This window comes from Rissa tridactyla, chromosome 3, assembly GCF_028500815.1.
Source record: "Rissa tridactyla isolate bRisTri1 chromosome 3, bRisTri1.patW.cur.20221130, whole genome shotgun sequence".
Lineage (NCBI taxonomy): Eukaryota > Metazoa > Chordata > Aves > Charadriiformes > Laridae > Rissa > Rissa tridactyla.
The window spans coordinates 40173370-40197176 of NC_071468.1; the positions used below are offsets into that span (position 1 = coordinate 40173370).

The following is a 23807-nucleotide window of genomic DNA, read 5'->3' on the forward strand; positions in this document are numbered from 1 at the left end:
TCATTCATATAAGGACGTATGAGTCTATCCTAATACCCCAAAGTCTAGCGCTTAACCATCTGGTAATCATCACCACTAAATTTTAGTGTTCTCTGTCCTGCAACTGGTATAAAGGGAATGGAACAGATAGGGAGAAGAGGAGAGGACAAAAGAATTGGAAGGAAGACAAGGTTTGGAAGCAACTATTGATGTCCATGCATAGACTGGGAGTGGAGGTGGCTAGAAAGTGTCTCAAGGGTCTCTTAGCGCTCTGCAGACTCTACTCTCTACCAGTTTTTTGAGCATAATTGAATCTAATAGCAGGAAGAAAGAAAGAATAGATTTTTGTGGGCATTTTATTCTATATGTCCCTACTTAAAAGACTACAGGATTTTCTGAAACTTGCTTCCAGCAGCTCAAAACTAATTATATCACCATTTTGCTCCTCAAGATAATATGAGTTGTAGTGCTGACTATCACAGCTTTTGTAACTTTAGGTGATGTTACTTTGACAGGATACAAAGATTTCCTTTTCTTGCACTTTCTTCCTTGCAAAAATGAAATGTAGGTATTGCAAAGAAAGGTAAGAATGCAAAAGGATTATAAGAAAGCAAAAATTATTCACCTAGGGATCACCAGGGCTCCTTTAGTGATAAGGCAGCCTATCAGCAAATTTACTTTCTCAAAAAGACAAGCAGCTTGCTCTGAAGAGGTCTTCGTCATTTCCCTACCCTTTGCAGCCACTTTAAACAGCATTAAGTTGTGTGTTATAATTTCAATTGACTTTTTGTTAATTACCTGGTGTTTTGCAGCCAGACATGAGTTCATTTTGCCTATTCTCCAATCAGAAGTTGTATAGGTGTGGTTAGTTCAGTGCATAGCTCAAATCAATTAATCCTGCTGAGAGACAGCATGTATTAGCTGAGGTCCAATTCTGCTCCAAAAATGGGTGCATGGCTTCTCATCAGCTTCAGAGTTCAGTTAGAGCAAATTTATCTTTCTGCAGAAAGTCACATAACAAACCATACTTTTACAGAGCAACTAATTTTTAAAATTAATACTAAATGCAAATCATAATTTCAGACAACCAGCAATGAAATCTATGTTCGTGATAGATTTCAACCAAGATATGTAATATTTCTGTTGTTACAGTTCTGTGAGGAGAAGTTTTATGTCTGTGTGTTTGACATATTATATTCTGTTGCATTACATGTTTTAAAATGAAATCTTTCCTTGAGTTAGAAGGCATTTTGATAATATATGCCAAAACAGAAAAAGCACTGACTGTTCACCACTTATATAACTCTGTATCAGGAACAGATTTTTGTACACAACCCTTCCTAAGACCCTGAGACCAATGATTGCAAAAACAAGAAGACTCGCTTTTTTCCGCTGCTGTTTGCATTAAAATAATTGATCACGAATTTCTACAGAAACCTCTGTCTAGAAATTTTGTAGCTTATAGCCTGTTGCAAAAAGCATAAATTAAGTCCACTGCAGCATGTCAGTACTGGAAAATTGTGTCCACATTGTTTGGCAGATGAGGAACATGAGAAACTAAGCACCATACCCATAGTTAAAGAATTTCTGTGTCAGAGCGAGAAGCAGGGCTCAGACAGTGCTGCATTTTTAAGGAGAAAGTCTTGATAGTCAATAAGTCTCATGGCTGTTAAATAATTCCCTGCCTTCATAAATGTTATTTAATATATATTCTCCAGTTTGGGGGAAAAGATTTACTGCATTCTTTATAAGCGATGCAATAAAGAGACAAGCCTTGGTCAGCTGAAATAATGTTTTAATTAATACCATACATCCCACATGCAAATACCATTAAGACAACCATTGATAAATGGGCATATTTCCTAAATATGTACAAGTTAAATGAGCCTTGCATCTAATGAAAGGATCCAAAATTAAAACAAGTGTAGGAGAGAGGCTTGAATACAGAATTTTTATGTTTAAACGATTAAATTATTAGTGTAGACTTAGTCACCGTTAGGTTGGTCGTATTTCTAAATATTCTAATTACATTTTCCCACTCAGTCTGCCAGCTACAAACATTTTTTCACTTATGGATTTCTGCGGGCAGGAGCGGGAATTTGGACTTGGACCTCTGACAGCAAGCAAAACCCTAAGTTGTTAAAACATTAAAAGGAGATATTAATGTGACAAAAACTCTTGTCCTTCTCCTTCTGCCCAGTCATATGCTCTAAAGCAGAGCACGTTATTACCTTACTGTTCATATCCACAAGTGTTTGGTAACCTCTGAAAAAGAAATTACTGGTTTCAAACTTGTTTCTACTTCCAAGGTTTCTGCAACATGAATGAAATTTTAAAAAGGCCAAAAATGATGAGAGAAAGGGATGAAGCCTGTAAGCTGAAGATAGATAAAGCACGTTTGATGTTGGCAATGGGTTTGTTTTGCAGTCATATAACTGAACTCTGCCTAATGATGAGTTCAACAATAATGATAGGGGTTAAACCATTGTCTTAAGTATTTTGGCAAACAATAGAATAATCTCACATTAATGATTTTGTCCCAGAAGATTCCTACAGTCTTGCACTGTGCCTGAACTTGCTAAATCTCTTTTACTGATGGGTGCCACCTGAACCTAAAGCCCAGTAGGACACGGTCAGAACCAGTGATGTTTATGCAGAGGATAAGAGACAGGGAACAAGCCAGTGTGTGGAATGATTTTGACAGAAAACACTTGTGAGTTGGAAGGAGACAAGAGGCTTGAGATGGGAGAGGAAAATTGGGCTTGGAATGGCTGAAGGATGAGTTAGGACTACAGCTTGACTGGAAACTGATTTGTGGGAAGGAAGGGAGACAGATCTTTCTTATCACACCAGGGAGGATGCTGAGTAGGACTAGCTGGGGAAAGAAATGAGGACAAAGTTGGTGGGGTCACTGAAGATGATTGAGAAACCAGAGCAGGGCAACAAGGACTGTTAATTTGGGAGAGTAAGAGTGTTGGTGATCAACTATGGGGAAAAGGTGTAAGATGAGGCATGCAGGGGAGGCAGAAGGGCAGATCTGGGACTGGCAGGGTGAAGGAATTGGCCCATTGTACCAAGAATGGCTATGTAAGGAGCTAGAACTGAGGGCTGGAAACCAGGTTTAGATAACCAAGTGTGGAGAATGAGACTGGAAAATGATACTCATGTCCAGGGGCGGAGAAGAGAGAATGAGAAGAGGGACAGATTGGAGAGAATGGAGCAGAAGAGACCAAGCTTGGGAGAAAAGAGCAGAAAAGAAACAGGCAAAACAATTTCCATCCATTCACTGCAGAAAGCTCAGATGGAAGGCTACAGCTCCTGTGTAAGTGTAGTACAGACTGTTCTTCTCCAAACCAACAGTGGTGAAACTAATCCCCTCTTGTCTCAGACACGCACAAGCTGGGACAGAACACCACTATATAGAATGCAAAACCTAACAAGGTTCTCACACTTTCTAAATTTTGATTATCTGTGGAACTTTAATTTGTCTCTTTTCATTAATTATACTATTAATCTTCAATTAGGAGACCATATTTATTTTTATTTTTTCTGCAGGCTTTCGGCTTATGATCATTTTAAATGCTTGACTTTGCCATCTCAGTAATCTTTTTTTAATATAGTTCTCCTTCAATATGTAATCAAATTACACTGTAATAATAAATTAAAAAAAATGCAGGCATTGTTTTACTTCCTTGTTAATTGCTTGTTTAATTAGAATGCTCCCTAATTTGCAAAATGCAGGTTCTGACAATGGATTTCATAGTCATTACTACAAATTGGTCAGGTTTTCCTGTAATTTCTTTGAGTGGAGTCTCATGATTTAACTGAGAACCACGTGAAAATTCTCCCAATTAGTTGAAGTGTCTAGGCTCAGGATGAAATAATGTGACCTGATTTTTTTAGTTGTGGACTCTCTGGAGTGTTTCAGAGTGTGTTGGCCGTATAGCGTAATCACTCAATAGCATGTATGACTGAATGCTGGTCTGAGCTGGGCTGTTATTTTGTTGTATTATTTCCTGTATCATTAGTTTGTGCCTGTGCACTTTAAACATTTGAAGAACTCTACAAATGGTTAGCCCTGTAAAATTCCTTCTGGCAGGCATCAAAATGAACAAACTACAGACTTTGGAATTCCCTCTGTACAGCATGAAGAGTTGAAAATGGCACAAATATAAGCATCTTCTTTTATCATTTTAATGGATTTTCTTGTCAATAGTTTCAACAACTTTGACTGCAATGCTTTTGTGCTTCCTTGGTCACAAAGAAAACACCACAGACATACTGGAGATAGGTGTGACATAAGAGGAGCTTTCCTCAGGCTCAAACATATATTTGCAAGAAAGTAGAGGCTTCCCTGAGACAAAATTTTTGGAGACAGTTGGATGTTGTATAACTCCAGAGCTAAATACACAGGCTTTGGAGCTAGACAGAAAATGAGATTTCATGCACATGGAATTCAGATACTGAACTTCTTTCCCCCCTCTCTTTCTCCCTCTTTCTTCTCTCTTTTTTTCTTTTCTTCAGAATTAGGATGAAAAGTTGAAATAGTGATAATTTGAGGGGGAGGGGGCGATTAATAGTTTCAAACAATATTCAGCTGGCAATGTCAAAAAGTGTTCCTCTGGAAACTATTTTTGGCCTTTTTTCTTGCCCTTTGAAAAAGTTGACAATTTCTTCGAGGAAATAATTTGTTAAGATAAAATTTTATTTTATGCTGTAAAAATGTTGCATCCAGAAATGTTACCTTAACTATACATACACTGAATAAGGAGGTTTTTTTTAAATATGCCAACTCTGGTTTTGTATGTGCTGCACACAGCTCACCGTCAGCTATATTGAATCACTGATGCCCACCAGCGAACGCCAAAAGCAACTGATGCGCCAGTATTGCTTTGAATGTGACTGTCTTCTGTGCCAGAATCAAGAAAAGGTAGGTTGAGTGAAGAAATTCCTTGCCAATGAAACAGAATTTTCCAAGGCCTGTCAGCAGCTTCCCTTCCTTTACGTAATACTTCTCTTTTTGCTACTAATTGAATGGCCAGAATAGAGAAGAAAATGACCTCTGCCCTCAGTGCTGTTTATGTTGCTATGAAAGACAACCGTGAAGGAAAGAAAAGCAGGAAATGTTGACAACATGATAAGAATAATTTCTTGCTAAAACATGCATTGTTCATAAAGCTAGGAACCACTTTCAGTTCCAAGATGTGGTTTAGATCGTTTTGAGATTCAAGGACCTCTGAACATGAGAGTTAACGTGACTTTAAGCAGAAAGGAAAGGATTTTTTTTTTCTATTTGAAAGAATTATCTTGGAACTTTAACTAAAGCTACTTGTCTGATGACGCAGGAAGGCTGTGGTTATCCCCATAATAATGTTAAATTAATTCCTACAAACACCTGCATCAATAATTTTCAAGAACTACCAGACATATTCATCAGCGGTTGTTAGAGTGGTGAACCTCCTTGGATGACTGTTTGTAGTATAAACTACAGAGAACATAAAAACGTTCTCTTTCACAAGTTCTTGGAGTAGCAGGTCAGTAGTTGCAGTAGATAAAATTTTGTTCAGTGTAACCTTTTACTAGGCTTCAGCCTAGCCTGGTTTAATTTATATTCTGGGTTGCTTCATATTTATACTGCCTGGCCAGAATAATTTTGGCTCCAAGCCTGCTGAGAGATCAAAAGGAATATGCAAAACGAGGCTGGCTTCATAGCAGTTTACGCACTTTGTCTCTCTAGTTATATGTACACTTGTTCGTATTTTCACAAATGCCTGTTTTGGGTGAGTCACTTGCCATAGCTAAACGTCTTCCCGGTATATTAGAAACGGTAGAAAGGTATGATGAAAATGTGATTCCAAGGAGCATGATACAATTCATGAAATAATTGCTGTACAGCAAAAAAATAAAAAAAACACACACCAAAGTTTAAACTCTGTGTTGAGTAGGACAGTTGTGTGTGTGTCATTTTGTTCAAGCCAAAGTACACCCATTGCATACAAAATGTATTCTTTGATTTGTCAGGAAGCAGTTCAAAAAAGGGAACACAGAAAAGTTTCAGGCTTATGACATAATGCTAAATTACTTCCTGTCCATGTGCAAAAGTTGTTGGCGTTCTGTGCCTGATAAAGATAGCTGCAATGCTACTGGGAGGCAGTGGAAGGACCTCTTTTTGTCTTGCTTTTAAAGATGCTAACTCAAGTGCCATGAAATCTTAGATTAGTTTTGGGGAATGGTATCGCCACAGATGCAGCGACAATTAAGAAAAATAAGCAAGCTAGAGAGTCTTTAAGGATGGATTAACAGTTTTTGAAAGGGTAGACAAGTGGTGTAAAGACCATTCAGCATGTGGAATGTTTTAAGAAACAAGATCCACAGGCTGGAGTACACTTCACTGTAAGAGTCAACATACAACATCAAAAAATATTGCAGTGTAATTATATGTGCATATATTGATGAAAACAATAGTCTCATACATAGGTTAAAAATAATTAATGATTTTTTCTCTTTGGAATTTTTAATTGTGTTTTGAGTTCATCTTCTGTAGATCTTTTTTGCCTATTGTCAAAATTCCCTGTGGGGATGAGATTGCAAAATGTTTGGAAAGCTCTTTATGACTGCATTCTGAAATTCTGTAGTTTCTTCATTGTTACCATATAAAGAGGTCTGTGAAGGGGTAGGAACCTCATGTCAACTTTGTCTGTTGATGTCTATGAAGAAGACATTTTTATCCTCAGCTTCAGTCTAGGATGATTAAATATAATCTGCAGCAGTCCTCATAGTACTGTATTTCATTTCTCTGTGACAGAGATTTTATAAATACAACTGTTTACATGACTAACTTGGAAACATAGATTTAATTTTTTTCCATTGATCTCTGACACTGTCTGTAAGTTGAGAGGCAAGTAACACTGCAGCTACAATGGAGATAATATTTTTGGAAATTCTGGGGGTTTTAAATTACAGAATGGCTGGATTTAGATGCTTAAATGTCATCAGTTGGCAAAATTATTCAATAATATCGCTGCTGAAATACCCCTGATACTGAGACAAATTTCCAAGACATCTTGGGAAAGTTTTAAAAGGTGAAGTCTTTGTCAACAGTGTAGGCAACTGCTGCAACTTTGGGTCATCAAGGGTGGCAGATTCAACACTGTGATTCGACAAATATAGTCAGCTAACAGTAAATTCCCAGATTACAACATTGCTTTGTAAATACCATGCTTTAGTCAACAGCGATCCATTTCATAAATCTTTGTTATAGGTAAAATTGCAAATTCCAGTTTGGCTTTAGGCCTTCAAGTAAGTTCTTGGGTGTTGGGGGTTTTTTTTCAGTTGTAGTCATCTCATCAAAAAAGCTAGAATCCTTTTTCTAAGAAACTCTTATAGAGATTGTAGCTTCTTGTAATCCCCAAGTTCCAGTCTTGCTGAGTCTGCATGCTAGCTGCTGAGCACATACTAGGGACCTGGGAAAGCACAGGAATCACTCCTGAGATGCACGCAATTTACAGTAAAACTATAAGTCAAGTCATTTCCATTGTAGCTTTTATTCTACACCTTTTGTAATGTTTCTAAAGCAATCCTGAGAATTCTGTGGGAAGTATACATTAACGTTTATAGGAAGCGCATATAAACCTTATGTGTATTAGTACTTAGTTACATGTATGCTTATTTATTCATATTTATAAAAATACTTTGCAAGTTTCTTATCAATGAAATTAATGTCTCCTGCTGTATTTTCTAAAGGCTTGCTCATTTAGTCTTATGTGCTCAAGTAAAGAAGGAAGATGGTATCAAGTTTCTGTTGTCAAGTCAGTTACTGACTTCCTAAGTGACCTTGGGTAATTCATTTTAAGCTACTGTTTCAATTGGAGCTAAACAGATTTTTGACTAGAAAGCAGACCAGTCTGTCTAAATCGGGGACCGTTTTTTGTGAGTTTTCTGTGAAGCTCTGTTTTGCTCATTTTCCCCAAATGCAGCATGAAGATGGCAATTCATACTTCTGCTGAGTATTCTGATGTCCAAAGGATAATAGAGAAAGATGCTGCATTTTCTAAAGTCTTTTAGCTTTGACTGATGGGTTTGTTTTAATGAGAATAATTGCTTGAAGTGGAATGGTTTGAGGTTCAGTTGAGGTTTAATTGTGTGCTTTATGAAGTTACCATTGCCATGTGGTATCCCAGTGCTGTAAAAAAAAAAAAAAAAAAGGTCATATTTAACCTCAGAGACATCTACATGAGCAAATAACAGATTTAGTCTACCAAATGCTACTAATTTCTCCTAACTTTAGTTAGGTATCTAATCTAAGCCAGTTTTTAGCCTCCCTCTCTACCCAAACAAAAGACAAGAAGCTCATTCATACTGTCTTGTGGTAGAAATCTATGAAAACTGGAATGGATATAAAAGAGGTTAAAAGAATTCCTTCAAGTAAATACCCACACTGTAGACAGATAAAGTTGGGTGAGATAAATTATGCTGTTCCATGAAGTATATATAAACACAAAATCAAGAATCAGGTGACTATGTTTCTGTGTGAGATGACATGGATAGCAGATGCAGTTGCAACTATGTAGGTTTCAGCACAGTAACATCCAGATTGTCAGTAAAAGCTGTTTATGCAGGTTACTTCAAGCATTTTTCTCTGGCTGCTGCTTTAGACAAGTATATCTTACAGCCCATGTCACTGCTTGTTCACTGTTATTTGTGCTAAAATTGATTAAACTCAGGTAGTGGTTACATCATACTACAATTACACAGTTTAGCTATGCATACAAACAAGAGTAATGTGTCAAAGTGCTCTTTTGCCATTCTAAGTTACATGATGCTGTGTGGACTTTTTCTAATATTTCAGTTCTCTGATGACCTACGATTTAAGAGGCAAGTTGTCTATGAAGAAATATTCTTCATTTCTCATTTATTGTAATATTTCCTGTCACAGCTGTATAAAACAGCAAAATTCACTCCAACACCAGCAATGACTTTAAAATTCACGGTCACTTGGTCTTTTTAGCTAGATATAGCAACATCATACAGCACAGGAATCTTCCCTAACCACTGCCTAAGTATACACAGTTTACTTGCACAATGGTCTATATCTGAGACTGTAATAAGGCAAAGTCTGGATTTTCAGGTATTCTTATGCTGCAGCCCAACCACAGGGACCCTGTTGAAGTTGAGCATCAACTTCAGCTGATGCACACTGCCACGCTTAGTGGGAGCAGACACAGCCCTAGACCAAATGGAGAGGTCTATGCCTGTGCAGTCACAATTGCATTGCATATCATGGGAGCAAATGTACCTCACTGGTTATTGCTGATGACAGGACTTCAAAGTGAATCTCTGCACAGCCGTGGAATAATCCAGGTGCATAGCTGTTATCAAGGGTGAGAAAATATGGAGACAGACAGTGGCAAATAGCTGGACCTGTGGATCTCAAATCATTTTTAGTGCCTGGGCCTCATGTCAGCTGCATTTTGATTCTACGAGGTCATACCATAATGCTGGCCAGTCTCTTTTAGCAACTGGTCAAGCAGCTTGGATGCTGACTTGACAAGGGAAGAGTAGCAAGTGCTAACACATCAGTGTCAACTGGTTAAGATAAGATTAAAGTGCACCTTTTGGCAGTAAAGTTACTGCCAAATTAAATGGCAAATCTACAAATCTAACCGATATTTTTAATGGATTTTGGCCCAAGTTGGGAAAAAAATCAGTAAGAGGAAAAAAACTCATATCTTTCCAAAAGTCACTCATAGAATATTACCTGACCATGAGTACTCCAAGTTATTGCTACTGTAATGTCTTCAGTTCATTGTATCTCTGACAGCTTTATACATAATTGTTTGCTCCATTTTAAGATCAATCTCCACTGTAGTTAGGAAATGTGTGCCTTCCTAAAAGCCGAACTCTTGGCAACGTGTTACCATTCCAGCACATAAAAGCCCCTTACATTAGTTATAATTAAAGATGGGATTACATTGATGACAAACATTTTAAATGCAGAATAGTTTTTTCCACAGTCATGAGCCAGGGTATTGTTCACATTCTACATTTTCAGCCAAGGATTTCAGGGAGATTTGTGCTTATAGAATCACTTTGTTATTAGTCGTCTTTCTCCTTTGGAGCCGGGATTTAATATTTTAGTCTAGCTTGGTTTTTGGAAGGCTTTTATTTATTACAAGGTCAAAAGCAATGGGTTTGAATCGGAATCATTTTTATATTTGGCCAGTATTTGACAGTTGCCAAAGCTAATAATAACATAATGCCAGTAAGTACGTTATTCCTTTAATCAGTTTATTGCTTTGCTTAGTACTTACTTATATTGCAACCTGAGTTTTGGTAGAGAACATCACAAGTCCAGTTTCCAACTCAAGGACTCTCAAAATTATGTCTCCTGAACAGCAGCCAAGCCATCTACATCTACATAAAAATGTCACCTGTAATTCTTTAGCTGGTATTGCACTTCCATATAAGTGAATAAGCGAATAAGTTCCTGAACCCACTAGAAGTTTTGACATTCTATTTCTTATCCTAGGAAACAACACAGCTGTAGTTTAGGAATTCCGTCAAATGTAAATGGTCCTCTATGTAAATTAATCAAATTTGTTGCTAGAGCATGTGTCTGTGGTGGATTTGTCTCACAGAAGTTGAATACCATTGAAGAACATGTGCTTAAATCATCGAGGCATTGTTACATGAAGATTATTATTATGAACTGTTGTTTTGAATTAGCATGTAAAGGCTTCATTTAAGATCACTGTACTGGTGTTAGTACAAAAATATCACCCCTCCCTCAGGGAGCATATATTTAGGACACAGGAAATACAAAATTATATGTTAAGAAGTGTCTTTTTAAATTGCTGAATTGTCAAGTTCCAGAAGTTTGCGTCCCAGTTTCCCCAATATTTATTTATTTTCAGGCATTTGCATTCTCACTAAGTTTTCCAAGTACAATATGAAAGATGAGATCTCCAAGTTAATTCAAACCATGAAGCCTGAGAAGCAAGGATTAAATATGATTATTGAAAACAAGTCTGTTCATACAGCTAACAACATAAAACTCCTTGATCAAAGCAAAGAGTAAAGTAGGAGCATCTGTATCTCTAGTCATGATACTAAGGGGGTGTTAAAAAAAAAAAAAGGATCAGGACTTTGTTTGAACAAAATGCTGGTTTATGCATTTCCTATAAAAAGATAGGGTTTGCAATAGATATTTTAGACATCATGGGTTCATTCCTCATCTTCTTTTTACTGTTTTGCCGCTAGAACTGCCTTTGAAGCAAACTACAGAAGGAAGTCAAGCCAGAGCTCAATCGTATTTCACCCACCTACCCTTTCAGCCCAACATTAGTATAACCAGTCCCTACAAAAGCCAGTGGCAGTAATTAGCAACCCACGGGGACACAACGCTGATTCTTTCCATAGGTGGTTGGCTGATTAACAGCTCCGTCCTTCTGGCAAGACATTTGGTAGTGACATAAACCCTGGATCAGTTCCTGAAATCTGACAGTCAGTCTAACAGTGTTCTGTTCCCTTTCGGAGGATCTTGCCCTCTTGGGATGTATTTCCAAACAGCCAAGGACAGAGGGCTTTTTTTTTTTTTTTCTTTTTTTTTTTCTAGTGCCAAAAATGACACTAAAAGCTAAGGCAACCACTTCTAATTTCTGGGCTCTGTTGTTCATTTAAAAAGGCATCATCTCTTCAGCTTCATAGCATTTCTTACATGACTTCTGAAGCTTCTTCCATCTTTCAGCATTGTAATATTTTTCCATCAAAGGGCAGTCCCACAGACAGTGTCAGACAGTGACAAATGGACTGTGATCATTTTTACATGACAACTTACCTCTCCCGGTTGCTTCAGGCCTGCTTCAGCGTGCTCTGGTCACGACTTGGCAGCAGTCAGCTGGAGCTCACTCGGGTTGTCAAAGGTCATGGAAAAGATACTGCTGTTCTTATAAACAGACAGGAGTTCAGAACTGTATGCAGACTCCTTTCTTGTTCAGGGGATCCTTAATAGGGAAACCTGCATCAATTTGGTCCAACAATTTTGTATTTCGAGCTGACGTAGGAGTTGGAGTGTGGTACTCTCCCAGGAGTCCGGCTTTCTGCTCATCTGAGGGGAGCAGAATCTCATTCCTTTCAGACCCAGCCATCTAAGAGGAAATGTAAATCTTCTGGCAGATGTTTAAGCAGAAACACTTTTTTTGCCAAGGGAAGGGAATCTGCTCTCATCACTGCTTCAGGCTGTAGTGGATATATTTAAGTGCCCAGCTAGCAGTGTTCCCCCTTTCCAGACATCCAGCTTCCTTGGGACGGTCATTAGAGCTAGTTATTACTGTTACTGTACTTCATAAAACAAAAGATTAGCTTCATTGCTTTGTCTATTGTCCTACTTTTCTGATTATTCCAATGAAAGGAATAATGAGTGGTTTTGTAAAGCAGACTTGTGCACAGTGGGGCCTGAAGTAATATCATCGGTTTGCTTTATATGAGTCAAGAATGTGTTAAAAAAAGTCTGGAGAAAAACTGAATCTAGTAATCCAAATTTTAATCTGGTAATCTCTCCCGTTGTTAAATCTATGACCTAAACAATCTCCTAAACCTGTCTACTTGCAGGTGTTTTCTGTTATCCATTTCACGGCAATTACTTTATGTGGTGGACGTGTATCACACTGGAAAAAAAGAGATCTTAAAGAGAAAAGCTATATTGTATGCATGTATGTATGTACATGGGTACATGTATGGAACATCAGGGACAATTAAAGATATTATACCTTTTTAGTGAGCAATATATTACACACAGTACATTTTAGTGGCTGGTGTCTTTTGCTGCTATTTGTTTTGTGATCTTTGATAAGTAATGTACAACCCTGGTTCATATTTCCCTCCATAAAATAGATATGTAATACCCATTATACAAGTAACATTAAAAAGACTAATTATTCTTCAGAATATGTCAGTATGAAACTTACTACAAGGGTCACATTGTTTTTATTTCCCATGCCACATTGTGCTAGTGCGTCTTTCACTCTACTCTTCTTATTTAAATGAAGAAAGATGGCTTTTCTGTCATCTGCCTCTAAACTTTTAGACACTCTTCACAAGCCAAATTTTATTTCTGATTTTATTTTTCAAAGATTGATTTATTGATTGATTTAGGATCCTTTGGCAAGGTCATCAAGTATCATGACTTCATTCTAATTTCTTTTTGACAATGTAATTCTTCAAAGTTTGGGGCTTTGGGTGCATTCGTAGGAAGCGCCATAGCTTAAGAAAGACAAAATCGCGCTCTTCAGTGCCTAAATCAATTCCAGTCCTTAACTAATATCCTCCGAAGTCTATTAAAACAAGAATGAGCTCATCTGAATAGCAAGGAAGTTTATAACTTTTGAAACTAAAACTGCAGGCTGAGTGCTTTGGATTGAAAAATTGCTATGGTAAGTAATGTGCCAATAATTTAATTAATATCACAGCAATGCAGTAATTAAAGCTGTAGTTATAAATTTTGCGTTTTCTGAGCTTTATTTTTAGGCATTAATAGGAACTTTCAATTGTGTAAAAGGCAGCAGGCTTGAAAAGGCTGAATTTACTGTAGCCATGTGAGTTACAGCAGAGGACTGTGTAATTTGTTGACCCATTGCAGGATGTCCTGTTACTTTCCACAAGATTGTCCAGTGAATTGTATGAAAGCCATTGATTACACTGCAAACAATGATTTGAAATGGGGAGCGTGGTAAAACAGGGTATCACAACTCTGCCCAAGATTTACCTGACCACAGTCATTAAGAAAAACACGTTGCTGCATCATATTGCTTTAGAAAAGATAAGGCATGAATCTTCGTCGTAGTGCTGACAAGTGCTGGATATAAATGAAAGTTTCTGCACTTCTTTGATAATATCTAGACAACTATATTTTACTCTCAAAATATTTATGGTGTACAACTTTACGTTAAGTTTGCATCATTCCCGTGCACAAAAATAGTGCTTCTGGGCTTTGAAAGCTTTTGGTATGATTACAGCTACTGTGTGGACGTTGTCTATCTGGACTTCGGTAAGGCCTTTGACACTGTCCCCCACCGCATTCTCCTGGAGAAGCTGGCAAATCATGGCATAGACAAGTGTACTCTTTACTGGGTAAAAAACTGTCTGGATGGCTGTGCCCAGAGAGTTGTGATTAATGGGGTGAAATTCTCTTGGCGGCCAGTTACCAGTGGTGTCCCTCAGGGCTCAGTTTCGGGGCCAGTTTTGTTTAATATCTTTATCAATGATCTGGGTAAGGGGATTGAGTGCACCCTCAGTAAGTTTGCAGCTGACACCAAACTAGGTGGGAGTGTTGATCTGCTTGAGGGTAGGAAGGCTCTACAGAGGGACCTGGACAGGCTGGATCGATGGGCCAAGGCCAACTGTATGAGGTTTAATAAGGCCAAATGCCAGGTCCTGCATTTTGGTCACAACAACCCCAAGCAACGCCACAGGCTTGGGGAAGAGTGGCTGGAAAGCTGCCCAGCAGAAAAGCACCTGGGGGTACTGGTGGACGGCCAGTTTAACATGAGCCAGCAGTGTGCCCAGGTGGCCAAGAAGGCCAACAACATTCTGGCTTGTATCAAGAACAGCGTGGTCAGCAGGCGTAGGGAAGTGATGGTGCCTCTGTACTCGGCACTGGTGAGGCCTCACCTCAAGTACCGTGTTCAGTTCTGGGCCCCTCTGTACAAGAGGGACATTGAAGTGCTGGAGCGTGTCCAGAGGAGAGCTACCAGGCTGGTGAGGGGTCTGGAGACCAGGTCATATGAGGAGAGGCTGAGGGAGCTGGGCATGTTTAGCTTGGAGAAGAGGAGGCTGAGGGGAGACCTCATTGCCCTCTACAGCTACCTGAAAGGAGGTTGGAGAGAGGTGGGTGTTGGCCTCTTCTTCCAGGTGAATAATGACAGGACCAGAGGAAATGGTCTGAAGTTGCTGCAGGGGAGATTTAGATTAGATATTAGGAAGAATTACTTTACTGATGGAGTGGTCAGGCACTGGAGCAGCCTGCCCAGGGAGGTGGTTGAGTCACCATCCCTAGAAGTATTTAAGAAATGTGTAGATGTGGCACTTCAGGGCATGCTGTAGTGGCAGAGATTGTAGGGGATTTTTTGTGTGTGTATGGTTGGACTCGATGATCTCAAAGGTCCTTTCCAGCCATGAAGATTCTATGATTCTAATGATACAGTAGTTTGAATCTATAGACATTTGGTATAGAGGAGAAAGATGCTGTGAAGTTTTTACTAGTACATCGTATATGGTTAATGAAGGTGGGGATCCATGCAAAGTGAGCTGCTTCTCCCCTACCCCAAGCCCTCACCTGCAAAAGAAATTTTAAGGAGGGGTTGAGATAGATGAGTGTCACCCCTCTAAAAGGCATGCTATCTGATTGGGAAAACTATTTTAGGAGAACAGTGTTTTTTAAGTGGTGAACGAAGTACTTAGTGGACAGTACTTATCAGGAGACAGAGATATTAATTACTAGTACCATGAACATTTTTGGAAAATTGGAAATCCAATAAAGATTATGTATGACCAAATTATGTTGTTCCAGCAGGTCCCATAAACAGTTGCTTACATGTGAGTCAGGAAGTCTGATTTCAGTACGTGTTTTGTGATCTAGGCTACCTCTCCTTGCTTTGAGTCACCTTGGCCGATCACCGTTGATTGCTGAGTCACATAGAAACTTGTAACAATGACAGTCAACAGGAACCAGCTGCATGATAGCTATTGAAACAGTAGATGAAGGCCCTGAGAAACATTCAAAGGCCTTATAATAGTTTCCATGACATTGTGGCGTTTTACAGAATGTCCTTTTCTCTCTCTGGGTTGTGGCCATTTTCCTATTTTTTGTGACAATGACTAAAATGGTCGTATTATTGAATCAGAAAAATCGAGCACTAGAAAGGTACTGGAAACAGTTTGTTTCAAGCACTCATTTGCCTTATGGAGTGTTGCTAGCTGCTTCCCATAAAGACTGGAAGAAGCTCTACTGGTTTAAATTGGTGTTAGTTAGAGGATAGTCAATAATAATTCTCCAAAGCAGAAGTTCTTCAAATGACTAAAACACTGTACAAAATCGTTTAAAGGTATTTACATACTTCTCCTTTGATTATATGAAACTAATACTCAGCTAGGGGATGATCAAATTTGTTGGCAAAATTCTAGATGAGGAAATTCCACATGCTGTGCTCTCTTAAGAGCTGCAGTTGTACAAAATAAATTCAACTGAGCTTTTTATTCATGACTTTAAAAAACTTTGAGACTGGTCAGTGTGGATTTCAGCATTGACACTGAATATTCAAGCAACGTGGTAGTGAGTTAGGCAGTCAATTTTTCAGCGCTCTAGGAATTGCTAATTTCTCTTTTGATACCTGTCAAGTATTTTAAGGTATAGAGTAGATTGATCAACTGTGTATGATCTTAACCATGTTTCATGTGCTTTTCCAAACCCTAAACTCCCTGTATTTCATACCCATTCATTCAGAAAACGTATGCTGCAGTAAATACTGTTATTTTACATTGCAGTATACATTAAAATACATAATTACAATAGATACCATTTTATCATGTGATATGTCATGCATTTAGATATGAAATAGTTTTGATATTAGTGTTCAAAATAAATATCTAACTTCATGTCAGTATATCTTCAGTTAGATCCAATAATTCAATGGGCACAAATTCTTCAAATCACTGAGGCATAAATTGAACTTTGATACGCAAATAGCTACACCTCTACTTAGTGAAGTGTTTAGTCATTCGCATAAATATTAACTTTAACGGAGTTTATGCATGCATATAAACTTAAGTACATATTTCAATGCACTGATGAATGTGGATTGGATTATGCATTGTGAATACCTAAGTATTCTGAGGATTTTGGACCTACATATCTCTTTTCAGCCACTAAATGTCCTCAGTGGCACTCTGTGTCTCCACAGGTTGCAGAATTAAGGAATAAAGCAGATTTGCCTTATAGCTGTCAATTTGTTTGGTAAGATAGACCTAGAGATTGCCTTAACAAATGAGTAATGTCTAAAACAATCTGCAATACCAGCCTCAGAGTTGCTAGGGATTAGGCTGAACAGTATCCTTCCTCAGGTAATGAAATTACCTACAGAGTTTTTTTGGACTGATGCTGGAAATGGCAACGGAATTACAAACGTGCCAAGAATTTTTGGGTGGTCTGGCATATTTCTCTGATGCTATGCTGCAGATAGTTTCCTTTGCTTTTCCTCCCTTCCTCCCATCCCCTGGCTTTTATGAGTGATAAATAGGGAACTTCAATTTATTTGTGATTCTGTGATTATGTGATTTTTCTTCCCATGGTCCAGTCAATTTTTATTTCAGTTTGTAACCTATGCAGCTTGGAAGGGAATTTTGCAGTCATCTCTAAACTCCTAAAATTAGGAGATTTATAAAGGCCGTGCTGTTACAGACACAAAACTCGGTCCTGTTGCTCATGCAATAAACTGCAACTTCCATCGTCTTGACTGGGAGTAGGCACTGGGGTCTTGGGCCTGCAAAGTTCCAGTCATCCCCAGGGGTGCGAGCTGTGTGGGCGACAAGGATTTTGTAAAACAGTATGGAGAAAAGGCAGTGAAAAGAACTACAATAGCCCTAGTGTAATTATGACTATTTTTTCACCAAAAGTAGTAGTAGTAGTATTTAAGGGACCTAATTTAAAAATAAATATGGGAAATGCTTGGTCAGCAACCAGAATGGCCAACACGTAACTGGAATGACTTCAGAATGTGTTAAATACATGTCTTTCATTTGAAGAGTCCCCTCATCCAGGCAAGATGCTACGGTGAAGCTTAGCTGCTAGCCCTGTGTATTTGTTTATATTTTGACAGCTCTCTCTAGATACTATCTTGCTTTCTTGCTAAGTAGCCTAGTGTTCTTGTATGCTGCTTTTTGTGAGAGGAAATAGTGTCTGTAATGTTTTTTGTTTAGGTCTTTATCACAAAGAGTGCATGTAAAGCAGAAAAGCTTTAATAATAACACTTGATCTCTGACCGTTATTGGTCTTTTTAAAAATTCAGTTGGGCTGTGATGGTTGAGACTAATGAAAGCTTTGAGCTTTTTTGGTGTCTTTTCTCTTACTACAGGAATTTATACACTCTAAGTATATACATTTGTGGTGGGTTGACCCTGTCTGGACACCAGGTGCCCACCAAATCTGCTCTGTGACTCTCCTCCTCAACTGGACAGGGGAGAGGAAATATAATGAAAGTTTCATGGGTTGAGATAAGGACAGGGAGGTCCCTCAGCAATTGCTGTCACGGGCAAAACCAGACTCAACTTGGGGAAATTAATTTATTACCAATCAAAATCAGAATGGGATAATGAGAAAATAAAAACTAAATCTTAAAACACCTTCCCCCCCACCCTTCTCTTCTTCCAGGGCTTAACTTCACTCCGTATTTCTCTGCCACCTCCCCCCAGCGGTGCAGGGGGACAGGGAATGGAGATTGCATTCAGTTCATCACATGTCTCTGCCACTTCTTGCTCCTCAGGGGGAGGACTCCTCACGCTCTTCCCCTGCTCCAGCATGGGGTCCTCCCACAGGAGACAGTCCTCCATGGACTTCTCCAACATGACTTATTCCCATGAGCAGCAGTTCTTCACAAACTGCTGCAGTGTGGGTCCTTTCCATGGGGTGCAGTCCTTCAGGGGCAGACTGCTCCAGTGTGGGTCCCCCACAGGGTCATAAGTCCTGCCAGCAAACCTGCTCCAGCATGGGCTCCTCTCTCCATGGGTGCACCAGTCCTCCCAGAAGCCTGCTCCATCATGGGCTTCCCCTGGAGCCATAAGCCTCCTTTGGGTGGTTGTTCCAGCAGATAACCACCTGCTGTGGTATGAGGTCTTCCATGGGCTGCAGGTGGATATCTGCTCTGCCATTAACCTCCATGCACAGCAACTTCTTTTCCCCTTCTTACATATGTTATCCCAGAAACGCTACCACTGTTGCTGGCTGATGGGTAGCCTTTGCCAGCGGTGCATCTGTCTTGGAGCTGGCTGACATTGGCTCTATCGGACACAGGGGAAGCTTCTAGCAGCCTCTCACAGAAGCCGCCACTGTAGCCCCCCTGCTACCAAAACCTTGCCATACAAACTCAATACAACACTCTGAAGACTGTTCTGACAACACGCTTTTAAGCATTAAATCACCGTAATAATCAGTTATACATAATGCTTACCAAATAGTTTCAGAGTGTGTGCATAATAACCCTGTTTCTACAGTACCCAGCATTTTCATGAATGAATTGTAAGTAATTGCAAAATCATTGCCAGGAAAATTCATGGATGGCAAAGACTGAAAGAATAATAAACGTTTATGAGGACAGGTAAATAATACAGAGTAACTGAAATTGCTTGGTAAATTAGACCTATTGAAGTGTAACGCACCACCACTGCAAAGGGAGAACACGTGTTCCACAGCTGAAATGGGGATCTACAGCTATGATTTATTTCACCAAATCTCAGACAGCTACAGTGGAAATGTCAGCATCTGAGCTAGTTACTCTAGACTTTCTTTATGGATAAAATGGAGAAAAATGGACACACTTCAACTCCTATTCATCTGATCTATTTTAGGACCCTGCTTTAGGATAATACAAATTACACCCTGAGAGTACTTTTTTTTTCTCTGTCAAATAGAAGGGTAGCCCAAATGTCTACATTTGGCCAGATGAATTTCAGCATGGGTATCTGAATAGAAATGGAAAACATTGTGTTCTCCTCTGGCAAGGAAGACTAATGTGACCCTTGAATCTATAAGCAGGGGAGTCAGTAGGAAGAGGGATGCCATTTTACTTCAATATAAAACATTTATGAGATCGTCTCTCTAATATACAATCTACAGATGCAGTGATCTTTGAAAAGGCTGTTTAAAAATGTGTGTGTCTAAAAAAAATCATAGAAATAGCTGAAGTGGGATTGCAGTGAATAAGAGTGGAGTATGAGTTTGACAGAAATGCAATTACTATTTTTGGTGTGCAGAATTGTGAGCCTAACAGATATTGGACTTGCAGCTGGAGAGGTTGAGAACTGTTGGTCTGTTTGCTTCTCTCTTTCCTTATACTTTTAAACTTAATTAAATCTAAGATTTTATTGGGATAAACTTATCTTAGTCCAATTTAATTTTATTAAATTAAACTGACTTCTTAAAATAGACTTGCTGCTTTTAATTTTCTCTTTATTAAAAGCATCTCATTTTAATGAATTTCCCACATTTTTTTCTGATACCTCTTTTTATTCTTTTTAAATTTCCGAGTAAATATGGTAATGTTGTAACTAAGTTGGATAAAGTTAAGGGAAGGTTATTCATACTCTCATGTGAAGGGTTTCTGCACTAATTGTATGCAGGATCTTCATCTTGATTTGAATGCCTAAGTAGAGCACTTGAACGTGAATGGTGTGAACGACTGTTAAATTTTTCAATACCTATACAATTTAGATTATTACTAGCCTGTGCAGTTTTTATGCACTTCCAGACACCAGAGTCAGTAATCCATGAAGAGCTGATATCGATTATATGAGGTAATGTAGCCTGCCTAATACTGAGCAATGTACTGCACAGCTGCAATATGGTATCCAACTGCAATGTGTCTTATTTTACTGTCAGAATTCAATAATAAAAAGTACAAATTCAGTTTGTTCATCAGTCAGGTTCGCCACCTCCCAAAAGCCTCACAGGGAACACAACGTTGTTTTTGTCTGCAGACAGAGTAGCTTTGGAATTCCCAGGTGTCCCATTCGCCCTCTTCAGAACTACATGACAGAAAACACAAGATCTTCTCTTCTGACAGCTCAGCTTCTGGTCAGGACAACCTTATGTTTGTTGGAAAGGATTGTTGAACCGGCATTTATGGGGTGCTGGCATTATTTTTCATGGGACAGGGCAGGGGAGCTTTTTAAGCTTCAGAAATCACATGTAAACCTTGAATTATGAGAGGGCTTTGTGCACTGATCATGTCACACACTCCTTCTTAACGAAGTACATTTGCAAGAGTGAAGGTGAGTGAAGTCCTTAACTGAAGCTGTAGGCTTCTATAAACCACAGCCCTCATAGTAACAGATGAGGGGTCTTTGATTCTGAATTTAAACTTCATCTAGTATACAACTATAAATCCGGACGAGGTTCCAGTGTGGAGTCAAGCTCTAGTATTACAGTTTGCTTCACAGTAGCCTGGGCTTCCCAGAAAGTATACATTTTTCTTCAGCTATACAGTCCTCCATCACAAACTGCTGTCCCATCAGAAAAGTGTAGATTTCAAATTATCTATAGAAATGAGGAAGTCCGAAAATGTTTTATGAGAGTTGACCTCAGGTATTTTGGTAAACTGCTCAAGTGTGCTTTCTCTTGCTGTGCCTGTAGCTGTGTGCACCTGTGATTGCCCAGCAGGCCCTCGTGCCACGTTTCCTCTGAAGCATTCAAGTCACAGATTCAGTTTAGCCACAGTGTAGCAGCTTACATACTGCATTTTCTCTTTGACATTTTTCTTCATCTTACTGAAAGTGAAGCTTTAGAAGATCTGCAATATCTTCCACTCGTTTAATGCTTTCCTTTTCCTGCCTAGTATAAAACAATGAGTTACTGAGTTTACTAGAAACGTATGTTCAGTAGCTGCTTCATTTTAAATAGAAATAGAAATTTGTTGTTTATGCTTTCAGAGCTTAATGTATGAGATCTGTTTTAAAAAGTCATGCCCTAATTTAAATGTATCTGAGCTCCTCTGACACCTTCTTCAAACAAAACCGAAGAAAACCTCTTTTGATTTGAATCCATCAAGTTGATCGGAATTGTTCTGTGAGATGCACATCTCTAGTTGCCACTGAAATTTTTAGAAATTAAGCGAAATGTTAAAATATTGCAGTCCAGAAAACTTCCTTTTAAAAAATATTTTTAAAGCTTTCCCCAAAAGAGAACAAGAACAGAAGTATATGCTGCTGTCTAACTGGATTATCATTGTGTAAATTTTGTGTCCAGAAGGAACTGTTATCCTTATTTAGTGTGATTTTTCTGTCTTGCAAAAATATCATACCCAATAATATTTCATATTAAACCCCTGATTTCTGTTTGAGCCATAGTTTATAGGCTTTTACCATTGTAAAACTGACATTTGCTGGTGCTTACATTACACTCTTGTATTCCATTTGTGTATTTAGAAGAGAAGGTACTGAACATAGAAAACTGTAGACTTGTATTTTACTCCACTCAGGGCAGCCTGGCACTCCAATACCCCCGACAAAGCTTTGCTTGTTTCTGCCTGTGTGGGACCGGATACTTGAACACTGGAAATAGGCACATAATGAAGATGCCCTTGGACCTACTTCTTGTAGGAGGAAGGCTGGGAAGAAGAAAAAGAGGTGTAGGAGTTACTTACTGTTTGGAGCTCCCTGTCCCCACTTCTTCCTTCTGTGGAGGGAGGCGGGGAGTGCTGCACGGTTCTTCTCTGTGGCAAATCTCTGGCTTGTTTCTCTACCTCCAGCTGTGAGAAGGAGAAAGATGAACTTGGTAGAGAAGACAGAAAATCCGTGTCCTGTTTCTATCCTGTAACATAAGTATGGAAGGAGGACTAGCCCTTAATCGACCTTTTCAATGTGCAGGAGATTTTTGGAGGTGCAGTGCATTACAGATGAGCAGTGTTGGGGCTGTGAGAGTGCATTTGGGCAGAGGGGGCAAGAACACTGACTGGTTGTCATATGCTTCTTTTGATAATAGAGATATCTTCTCTCAGAGAATGTTCTGTCCTTGTGGGAATTCTTTTAACATTCAGGATTTTAAATGTTGGGATAGCAAAGAACAGTGACTGCTAACATCATTGCTTGTAAAAGCAGTGGCGCTTGGAATGAATAGGTAGGGGGCACTTTTAGGAAGTATAAGAAACAGAAGAGTAGTCAGAAGAAGAAGCGCGGTGTGAAATAACAGGAAGGAAAAAGGAGCATATATCTGTACTTTGAAGATTATTCTCCTTTCTAAGGAGAGTTCAGTTAATGATGGGATGTGTTCAGAACACTAGGATAGCAGAAGAGATAGCGATAGATCTAATTCTTACTAACAACATGGGAGCAAAGAAATAGAAGGGAATGGAACAGGTGAACATTTTCAAATGCTTACTTCTGTGGTGGCTGATGACTGTAATTGTTTCAGGAGATGGTGCTTTTATAATAAATCTTCCTAGCACTTAAACCAGGACTGCAGAACATTTTCCATTTGATCACTATGCAAACAGATTATAATCCTCATCAGATACCCTCTGGTTTTCTTATCTCTCTCTCTTATGTTATAGCTTTGTTATAAGTGATTATAGTTTCATTTTTACAAGTGTCACTAATGGAACCGAAACTGTGCAAAACTGTGTAATATTTGAAGCAAATAGTGACATTTAGTGGTGTATTATGTGCCACAGACTATTTATATGAGCATTTACAGGACACACTGGGGCGAGCTGATCATGTCCATTCTCAGGCTCCTGAAACATAGATTGCAATGACTATCTACAAATTTAAAAGTCTGTAGAATAATTGGATATAAAAGCTGGAAGTATTCTGAAAGGAAAACAAAAACTGATGTTGTTCTGACCTACAAGCTGTAGAAATTGTGATGTTCAAGCAAATATTTAAAAAAATTAATCTTGTTCTTCCATCCTTTATACAGCGGAATTATTATGAGATTTAGAGGAGGAAAAATGGTTCTTCATGGCAGGAAAATTTTGCTTTGCAGAATATTTTGCATTTGCCCCTTTTGAAAAGAGAAACAGATTTCAAGGGTAGAATTTCGTCTGGTTGAATTATGTAGGTGAGAC

General features: G+C 38.8%; 1 protein-coding gene across 7 annotated transcripts in view; it reads left to right on the forward strand.

Moving 5' to 3' along the window:
- SMYD3 (SET and MYND domain containing 3) overlaps positions 1 to 23807 on the forward strand; it is a 416877-nt gene that overhangs the window by 336824 nt on the left and 56246 nt on the right. For all 7 annotated transcript variants that reach the window (XM_054194390.1, XM_054194392.1, XM_054194391.1 and 4 more), the window contains one exon: positions 4799 to 4909. In XM_054194390.1, the coding sequence (XP_054050365.1) occupies positions 4799 to 4909 (111 nt within the window). The remainder of the gene's footprint in view (positions 1 to 4798; positions 4910 to 23807) is intronic.